The following is a 10,398-nucleotide window of genomic DNA, read 5'->3' as shown; positions in this document are numbered from 1 at the left end:
CGGGGAAGGAGGCCACGCCGAGGGAAAGGTTAAAGCATGAGGCTTCTAAGTATGAGATAAGGGTTTCTTATGGAGCTGTTTCACAGAGACGTAGGTGTTAATAGTGATTGGATGTCGGGGCGACCTACAACTTCCGAATTGAGCTAGAGCCTGGGAATGGAGAGAGCCGTTAATTCTCACTGGAAACAAAGGGGGTCGCCCATGAGCAGCGAGGAGAGCAGAGCAAGGCAGCGCCTCCTCGCTGGAGGAGGTTTCCCTCTAAGTCCCTAGATTGCGAGGGGATCCCGGGTTCTCCGCCACCGTCCGCAATCCCGAGACCTCACCGGAAGCTCACGCCTTTCCAGGTCTCCAAAAGGCCCAGTTAAGGCTTTCAGAGACCTAACTGGGGAGGGATGCGGTGCTGATGCACAGCCCAATTAGCGTACCCGGGCCAGGCCCTGCGCCTATCCTCTCAGCCCTCCAGGCCTCTCTCCTTGTGCCCCTGGGTTTCCCCTAAGCTTGTCTGAGAAGAGCTGCCTGGGGTCCCCGGCTCTTCCCTCTCCTCTAGCCTTCCTTCTCCCCAAGAATAACCTTCCGGAAGCCCACATCTGGGCTCCCGGTGCTGGGAGGCGATTCCCTTATCCCCTGGTGTCCAGCTGAGATTTACCAATCCTGGCAGCAAGAAGCCGGCCGCTGCCACTTTCATTTGTTAAGGGTTACCCCCCCCCCCCCGCCACCCCAGGTGGGGAAAAAGCCTGAGGGCGGCCCTGTCTCCCAAACCCTGTTCTCAGGGATCCAAGGGGCTGTAGCTGGGGCCAAAACTGCGGGGCCACGTGCAGAGCAGTCTGCCGGCTGTGCGTTCCGGCCTGGCTTAGCGCTGGGCTGCGGAAGCGGAGAGAATCCTCCTCCCTTTACTTGTCGGAGCTGTAGGGGTCGGGTGGCTCTGGGTTGTCGGGTCCCGCGCAGGGTGCAGCAGGGAACGCAGGAGGGGAGGAGCCGGAGCAAGAGGGGAAAGGAGGGGGCGCGCCTGCCCCGCCCCCGCCCCGCCCCCCGCGGCCGGAGCCCGGGCTGCAGCCGGGCGCGCCGGAGCCTGAGAGCCCGCGAGCCAGCGAGCGGCGGCTGCGGCCTCCCCTACGCCGAGCGATCGGGTGTGCCGGCCCGAGGCCCCGCTGACCCCGGGGCCCGTGCCCCCCGCGGCAGGGATGCATCATGGCCACGCTGGCTTGCCGGGTGCAGTTCTTGGACGACACCGACCCTTTCAACAGTACCAACTTCCCCGAGCCCAGCCGGCCGCCGCTGTTCACGTTTCGCGAGGACCTCGCGCTCGGCACCCAGCTGGCTGGGGTTCATCGGCTGCTAAGGGCGCCGCACAAGGTACGACCCGGTGGGGCAAGCCAGGTCCCCTGGACTCAGCCCCTGCCGCGGTGCGCGCGGGGGTGTGGGCGCTGCAGGCGGGCTTGACTGGGCGCGGCCCCCGGGGACAAGCGCCCTAGCGCAGATCCCTCTCCACTTTAAGCAGAGGGCTCTGGGTACCCGCGGACTGGAGCGGAATCCTCCTGGGCGGGCGGGAAGGACAGCCCCACGCTCTGGCTCAGAGCTGGGGGCCGGTGCGGCCGAGCAGGTGCGGTTATGGCCGGAGGCGGGATGGAGAAGGTTCCCAGTTGCGGGCCGTTAGATCGGTGGGGTGGGCGGGGTGGGGTTCGGATGCCTGTGTTTGGCCCTGGAGAAGGCGCGGAAAGAACCTAGGGAAGAGCTCTGGGCGACGCCAGAGACAAAACCTCTCTTGGGCCTCTGGGGAGCTGCAGGCGGCCTCGCGACCCTCGCGACCCTCGCGACAAAGCATGCTTCCCGGGGACACCTCCCCTTCTTTGCCTGGGGGGCAGCGGCGAGGACGCCCACCGCGCACTGCGGTAGCGCACACAGTATCCCCTTTTTCTTCTGAGAAGCAGGTGGCCTTGGAAACCTTGGAGGAGCGGTCTCTGTGGGAGGAGGGGTGGGGGTGCGGTGTGGGGGGCGGCGCGCGCACAAAGCCTTAGCCTGGGAGCCCCAAATGAGTGTCCCCTGGGAAGAATGGCTTCTCAGTCCACCCGTTAGAGAGTTTTCTTTCATTCTTCTTTTAAAAACTCTTTGAAGGAAGACAGCGTCTTGTGAAGTGATTGTTCTAAAGAGTAGGGTATTGAAAGCTAATCATTTAGTTACCCGGAGAAACCCTCCCACTTAAATAGATTTACTGCACCTTGAAGAATTACCACTTCGTTATATTTTCTGCGTAGGGTTCATGTCAAAGCTTGGAGATGATTTGTTCCTTGAAGATCAACACTGACAAATATGTGGCAAGATAACCCTTGATGCCAAGAAGAACAAAAGTGATTTTGAAAAATTCTTCATATTTTCTGTATGGTGTTCACCTGCTTTGGAAGTACAAGAGGAGGTTGTTTCTGGAAATCAATGGACTTTGACAGTGATGTTTACCCCTTCTATTAGTATACCAGTGCTTCCTCTACCCCACTTAACTAGCAATCCCTTTTCAGGAATGAGAACTGGGGCAGTTCCATCTCATTCTCTTATTGGTGCAGGATGGTTATACTTATTGTACATGAAAACCTTTCTGGCCATTAAAAACACCCTGGATTGGGGAGACAGAGGGACAGAATGCTGTATTATGGGTTCAGCTTATCAGAATCATTTTAGTAAGTTCTTTGGTTCTTCTCAATCTGTGGATTCAGTTAAAAGTTTTCAGTTTCTTCTGCATCATGATTATTCCATTCATTATGGTCTCTGATTACAGTGATCTTTTGTTGAAACCACAGAAGACTCATAATTGTGGCCTTGTGACCTTGAAGTGGTTTCCTTGGATTTCATACCCTATATACATGGGTTGACCTTTCAAGCTGCAAACTGAAGTATATTTTTATGTTTCCATGGAAGAGCCCCAGTCTTGATCCAGTGTTCTTGGCATGGTAGGAGGAAATCCTGGTGTACCCCTCCTCCCCACCCCCCACCAGAAGCCACAGGATAGCAGTTGCACTGGCTCACAGCATTTTCTAAGTTGTCCATTGTGGGACAAACAGAACCAGAAGATATCTTACAGAGAACCTTAACTCTTGTCTTGAAGACCTGCCAGCCTCAATCTCAGAATCTTTTGAGCAAAAACTCCTGGAGCATATTCATATGATTTGTATTTTTTTCCCCATTCAAGAGCAGAATTTAGGGCATTTATGTAGCTAAGTGCACATTCTTATCTTTAGTTTCCAGGAAATTAATTAATTAATTAATTAGTATTGAGGATTTAACCCAGAGGCACTTTTTTTTTTTTAATTCGAGTCATCAAACATTTATTGAGCATTCACTACCTTCTAGCCTCTGGCCCAGGCAATCTGTTTCTCCAGCTTAGCTGTTATAACATCAGCCGGCTTCTCACCATTCACGCTTACCCTGAACTCTCTCTTACTCTCAGGGTTTCAACTTTTGTCCATGTGCTAAGTCCTGATATTGTTTGGATGTTGGAAGTCCATCCTCCAAAGGCCTGTGTGCTGTAGCCTTGGTCCCGGGGTGGTGCTACTGAGAGGTGCTGTGGACTTTTGAATGGGGTTTGGTTCAAGGACCTTATGTTATTGGGAGTGTGCCTTCCATGGATTGTGGGACTCTAGACTGTCCCCCTGGCTCTCTGCTCCTGGCCCATGATGTGTGTGGCTGTGTTCACTATCTACTTCCACCTTTACCAAACAGCACCCTTACCAAAAGCCAAAGGCAGTGGGGCCATTACATCGTGGATTGGAAAACCCTGAATAACCCTCTAGCTTCACTTGCTTTTATTTTATTTTATTTTTATTGGTTGTTCAAAACCTTACAAAGCTCTTGACATATCATATTTCAAACATTAGTTTCAAGTGAGTTATGAACTCCCATTTTTGCCCCAAATACAAATTGCAGAATCACATCGGTTACACATTCACATTTTTACATAATGCCTTACTAGTGACTGTTGTATTCTGCTACCTTTCCTATCCTCTACTATCCCCCTCCCCCCATCTTCTCTTTCTATCCCATCTACTGTAATTCATTTCTCTCCTTATTTTTCTTCCAATTCCCCTCACAACCTCTTTTATGTAGTTTTTTATAACAATGAGGGTCTCTTTCCATTTCCATGCAATTCCCCTTTTCTCTCTCTTTCCCTCCCATCTCGTGCCCCAGAGGCACTTTTTAACACTGAGCTACATCTACAGCCCTTTCTATTTTATTTTATTTTTTAAAAATATTTATTTTTAAATTATAGGTGGACACAATAACTTTATTTTTATTTTATGTGATGCTGAGGATCGAACCCAGTGCCTCACACATGGCAGGCGAGCGCTCTGCCTCTGAGCCCCAGCCCCAGCCCCAGCCCCTCTATTTTATTTTTTATTTTTTGATACAGGGGATTAAACTCAGAGGTGCTTAACCCCGGAGCCACATCCCCAGCCCTTTTTATTTTTTACTTTGAGACTGGGTCTTACTAAGTTGCTGAGGCTGGCTTTGAATTTGCAATCCTCTTGTCTCAGACTCCCAAGTTGCTGGGATATAGGCATGCACCACTGTCCCTGGCTCCAGCAGAAATCTTAAAATTGGATGATCCACCTATGGTACAAAGAGATAGTGAGTTTTAAGCACTTGTCATCCCTGCATGTGCTCCACTGGGGCTCTCAGTGCATGATCTCATTTAATACTACACAGCTCCAAGAAGTAGGGATTTTTGTTTTCTCTACCTTAGAGATGAGGAAATTCACTTAAATGACCTAGTTTCTCTGCTTAGAGTAGGGAGCTAAAGAGTCTAACCAGGCAAACCCTTGTTAGACTCTGCACTCCCAGGACCAGCTGTCTGGCCGTAGGCAGAAACTGTACCTTCTGGGTCTTCAGATCCATTACCTTGGGCTGTTCACCCAATCACCTTTGTGTGCCTGGCACCTTTTGGCCTGAGGGCAGGTGAATGTTAGAAGCATGAGTAAGAGCTTGAAGAATTCCTGGTCTGGTAGAGTTCATAGTCAGAGGTGGGAACTTATATTACCAGCACTTCTGTGAATTAGCTTATGATGAGAGTGGACTAGCTGTTATTCCAGGGGCCTGCCACAAGTAAGCTCTCTAGGGCTACAGAGAACACTTCTCCCAAATCCACCGACTTTGACCTTGGCAAGATGGGGAGTTGCTTTGGGCCTGGGGGAGGGCACTCTGGGTGGTGGAAAGGGGACAGCATGAGCGTGGAACTTGCACACACTCTCAGTGTTCTCAGCTGTCCTGCATGTTCAGGTCTCTGAGGGAGTAACTTATGATTGAAGTAGATTCCCCCAATCCTCACAGAAAAGTGCAGTGCATTAGTGTGTGGCTGGATGAGTTTTCACACACACAGGTAACCAACCTGGAAAAAGCTACCCCAGAGGAACTCAATTTTTAAAGCTGGTATAGGGATTCTCTTGTCCTGGGAGCCGTTGAACTGGACAACCTCTAAGACCTTTCTGGCTGAAGCTTGAGCCTGGACATCTTAACTAATGATCTATTAATTTTACTGATCTCTGCTGATTTCATTAGAAGTTATTCATTAAACAAAACTATTGTCTTGGACAAAAACAATATATTATACTTATTATGCTTTATCTCCTTCCTACCTCCCACCCCGGCCCCACCAGCTGACAGAGCTGGGGAAACAAACAGAATCAAACCAACCAAAGAACAAAAAACCCCTACCAGCTTTTCATAGTAGTTCCAGGCAAGATGATTAAATAAATCATTAGTTTGGTAATAAAAATGGTCAAAACAGGAGAGATGTTCATTTTGGTGGTTATGTTTTGGCTGCAGTTAGTGAAGCCTTTTGTTTTTGTCTTCAAATGATGCATAATTAGGTGTTTATTTCTATCTTAATGATTTTAAAGAAAAGTTGTAATTATAGGACTTCTAATTTTAAAAAAAAACATTGCAGCAGAATTAATAGCATAATGGGCATTTTAAAGCATAAAATGTGTTTTCGATTGTCTGATGCTAAAGGAATTTAAGGATCCAAGGATCCAAGGATTATCTTTTTTCCTCTTTGATGGACAAAACTGGAATTGTAGAATTGTAGTTTTTTTTTTTTTTTTACAAAGTGATGACTATTAGCATACATGTCAAAACAGTACGTTTTAAAAATGATGTTGTAATTTAATTCAGAAAATGTTTCATTGCCTGCTGTAGGTTAGAGAGACTAGTAATAATAGCTACTGTGTCCTAGGCATTTGTCTGAGTCAGGGACTATTCTAGACATGTGTCTACTCACCAATCCCATAACCATCCCTGGGCCAGGTACTGGTGATATTGCATGTCATACCAAGAGAGACCAAGACTGGAAGGAAGCCACTTGGTCACACAGTTTGAAGTTGCAGAGTTGGCTTCTGACATCAGATCTAAGCTCTTAATGACTCTACTTTTGTGTCTTAAATGTTCTTCTTCCAGGCAGCTGTCCACATTCCAGCATGCATCCTCATTGGATAAGACTTGAATGTTTCCTGATTGTTCCTTTCTCACTACCTTTGTTTTGGTGGTTGCCTTGTTGCCTCCGCCCGCTATCCCATCTGTAAACTGACCCATGACAGTGAGGATTAGATCTTCCTGCTATATGGAGTGTGGGTTGGGCATCATCTGGGCCTTTATTAGAACTGCACACTCTCTGACCTCCCTTGACCTGCTGAATCAGAACATGCATTTTACCAAGATGCTTTGGTGATACCTGTGCACGCTACAGTCTAAGCAGCACCTATTACAGGTGATGTAGCTAAGTCACTCAGTTCAGGGTTTCTCACTGTTTCTTATGTTTGCAGATAGCTTCCTTGAGGACGAAGACCCAGCTGCCCCATTCTCTATGTTGCCTCTAGAAGCTAAGTAGTGCTAAGACAGGGTGTGCACTAAGTTGATTGATTGGTGTTAGTTTTAGAACACAAATCCACTGGTATTATTGCACTAATGAATTTCCACCTTAATCCTCTTAAGGGACACATCTGTTTGCTACATTACATTAAGATTTTTAAAAGATGAGATCATTAGTAAACTTGGCAAGTGTGTCGTGTCATAGCATCTTAGGACAATGCTGTTTAAGAATGTTGTATGAATTGCTAAGAGTATCTTGGTATAAGTAGAGTCGAATTTGACTCCACTGTAATTAGCTCAGTTGGTTGGAGCCTTGCTATTGAGATCAGGATCATGGGATTGAACCCTTTATGGGTCAGTTGGCTTTGTTTCATGCATGGCCACAGATCTTGTTGGTAACCCAGCCAGACACCCAGCAGGTGCTGTCATGGCTCCTTGCAAGGATCTGGGTTGGAACCGACTGGTAGTAATCTTTGTGGGGGTCAGGGATAGCATTTAATGAGCTTGTTCTGGGGACTGTACTGTAGGCCCCCCTATGAAACTTCATGTATCCCCATAACAACTCTAGCAGGCAGACAGAAGAGAAATCCTCAGTTAACAGATGAGGAAACTGAGGAACAGCTAGGATAAGCAGGTTGTCTAAGGTCACACTGCTTTAAGTGAAAGAGCTGGGACTTAAGGTCAAGTCTTTTTTTTTTTTTTTCCCTTCCAAAGCCTGTAGCCAACTGTGTCCCATTATTAGAAAACCAGCAGAGCACATGCTGTCTGTGAGGGTGGGGGTGGGGTGAGGGTGGCTGCCTGTCACAGGGCTATGATTTAAATGGCTCTGCTCTGTTAAGTCCTTCCAGGGTTGAAGCTCTGTGTCTGTGCCCTTTGTCTTAAGAGTCCAACCTGAGTCCCTCTGGAAAACAAGAGGACTGTCTTTGCCCTCCCCCGCCAGACTGAAATGCTAGTTCTTACTGGTGGCAGCTTTAAAACTGATTAACATGCTGAGGCCAACCCAGGAACCCCCTCCCCCACACTCCTTTCTTCTCGTGGTTTATTTCTTTCTAATGATGAAACTTCTGAACACTTGGGAACTTTTCCTTCTTAAGACAGAGGACAGTCACCGCTTCTCACAACCTCCACATCTTATCTTGAGGTCTACTCCTGTTGGCTGTGGCTGACTTGGCAAGGTCTCCTGATGAAAACTGCCTTTCTAATCAGCATAGCTGGGTCCACCTCTGCAGGTCATTTGCAGAGACTCTGTTTGTCAGCATTTGTTCCTTTACAGAGACATTCAGACTTTTCTGGGGTTGGGAAAAGAGGGAGGTGGGGGAATGTTTCTAGGGCTTTTTCTGAACTGATGAAGAAAGAAATAGGGACAATTAAGTCATAGTGAATATCAAGCCTTATCATAGGGATGTATTCAGCAAACTCTCAATTATGGGAAATAACATTTCTCCAACAAATAAATTGCAAAGGAAAAAAAAAAGAGGGGCTTGGGATGTGGCTCAAGTGGTAGTGTGCTCGCCTAGCATGCATGAGGCACTGGGTTCGATCCTCGGCATCACATAAAAATAAGATAAAGATATTGTGTCCACATAAAACTGAAAAATAAATATTAAAAAAAGTTTTTAAAAAAGAACAGAAGGAAACAGCAGATGAAAAGAGATTTGAAGCTGGGCATGCATGCTTGTAGTCCCAGCTAAAGGAGAGGCTGAGGTAGGACGATCTTGAGTTCAAGTCCAGCCTGGGCAAAAAGCCAAGACCAGGTCTAAAAAAAGAGATTTGATTTGAGACATATCAACCAATGACAATGCGTGGTTCTAATTGAATACTGATACTGATTCAAACACACACATTGAATGTATGTGTTTAATAAATATATGAGTTGATTGGGAAACTTTGAAACAGTGATTGGCATTTTATATTAAAATTAATTTTAAAGTTGTGATAGTAGTATTGTGGTTGTGTTTAACTCAGTATGTCCCAGTATCCTATGTATAAAAACTTAAATTTATTTATTAACTAGAGTACAATATTTGTGTAAAATTCTTGTCTTGGTAACCTTATAATATCCAGTCAAAATGCTGTTTTCCATGGTGGTTTATGTCTATTGCTTTCCCCCTACTTCCTTAAATGAGGTCAAATAAAAACAAAACTTCTAAATCAAAAACAAAACCAAAACCAAAAATACAACACAACACAACAAAATAACAACAACAAAAACCCTTAAACTGAGCAACAATTGATATTCTTACCTCTTTCCCTAAGTACTCATGGAACAAAGTAGATCATTAGTTAAAGCTGTAATGTGGGTATATGGGGAGGGGTCAATCTTATAATATTTTCTATGCTTTTGCATATGTTGAAAAACTTTTTTTTTTAAATAAAAGAGCTAAAATATTAGTTTGAGTTTCAGTGTTCCCTTTTCCATTAAGCATCACTGAGCATGGTATGGCTAACCATCAATGAGTTTTTTGTCCTTTCTCTATGGACACTTTTTTCTTCCCACCCTGGTGATCATGTTCTCCTTAGGATCTTAGAAAGACAAGTGTAGGCATCAGACTATTTATGGTCAGATTGTCTTTCCAGGCTCAGTCATCTCCCAGGATGAAGTGACTACCAGTTACATAAACTGTTAGGTTAGTAAAGGACATGCTAAGGTAGAACTATACCTGTAGCTTTAGTGTAGACATCTGCATTTTTAAAATCTCTATATGAAGATGTGACTAAGATACAATAAATTATACCAATCTAATGGCATTGAGTTTCTCAGTGGCTATTAGAGCCCATGACTTGCCTGGCATGGCCACAGCAGGCTCTCTTTTTTTTCTTTCTTTTAATATTTTTTTTTAGTTAGACATGATACCTTTATTTCACTTATTTATTTTTTATATGGTGCCGAGGATCGAACCAGTGCCTTGTACATGCTAGGCGAGTGTTTTACCACTGAGCCACAACCCCAACCCTACCACAGGAGGCTCTTACCTCTTTCCTAGTAAGCCAGCTTCACCTTCATCTTCGGTATCCCTCTAAAGAGCATCCCAGGAGACAGTGAACAGCAGGCATGCTGTAATGTATTTGAAAATATAAGGCTGTATGAAAATATAGCCCTTATTATTGCAGTCAACTTTTGATTTTTTTTATGGTCAGATGAACCCATTTGTGTGTTAACTATTGAGGAGGATAAAGATGGACCATTTTTGAAAGCAAAAATTTTAAATTACTATGAATCAACAAGAATACCTACCTAGTAGTTTTTTCTATTTTTAGAGACACAGAGTAACAAATGGAATCTACATTGTATCCATTTGCAACTTGGGAACATAACTTCTCCTTACTAATTAGTTTGTAACTTAGATGTTAAAAGTTAGATTCCAAGGAAAAATGTTTAGAACTGAATGTTGGGGGCGGGGAGAACTTAACATTTTTTAATAAGTTGAAAAGGAACAATGTTAATAATGCAATTCAATGTAGAAAACTATCCTTGGATTTGGAAAAGAGGAAGCAAATAAATTTCTTGAGCACTGTATCAAATATTTTTTTAGCATTATTAGAAAATAA

The 10,398-nt window shown here is 45.3% G+C and overlaps 1 protein-coding gene across 9 annotated transcripts in view; it reads left to right on the top strand.

Moving 5' to 3' along the window:
* The first annotated feature begins 1,024 nt into the window (after window positions 1-1,024).
* Window positions 1,025-10,398, top strand: part of Fhod3 (formin homology 2 domain containing 3) — a 434,672-nt gene continuing 425,298 nt past the window's right edge. For 5 of the 9 annotated variants that reach the window (XM_026400017.2, XM_026400016.2, XM_026400013.2 and 2 more), the window contains exon 1: window positions 1,026-1,353. In XM_026400017.2, coding sequence (XP_026255802.2) covers window positions 1,189-1,353 — 165 coding nt within the window. In that variant the 5' untranslated portion in view covers window positions 1,026-1,188. Of the gene's footprint in view, window positions 1,354-10,398 lie in introns of all 9 variants that reach the window. The other 4 variants (XM_026400010.2, XM_026400011.2, XM_026400015.2 and 1 more) reach the window with 1 other exon arrangement.

The sequence above is a fragment of the Urocitellus parryii genome, chromosome 13 (assembly GCF_045843805.1).
Source record: "Urocitellus parryii isolate mUroPar1 chromosome 13, mUroPar1.hap1, whole genome shotgun sequence".
Lineage (NCBI taxonomy): Eukaryota > Metazoa > Chordata > Mammalia > Rodentia > Sciuridae > Urocitellus > Urocitellus parryii.
This window is presented reverse-complemented; position numbering and strand designations above follow the sequence as displayed.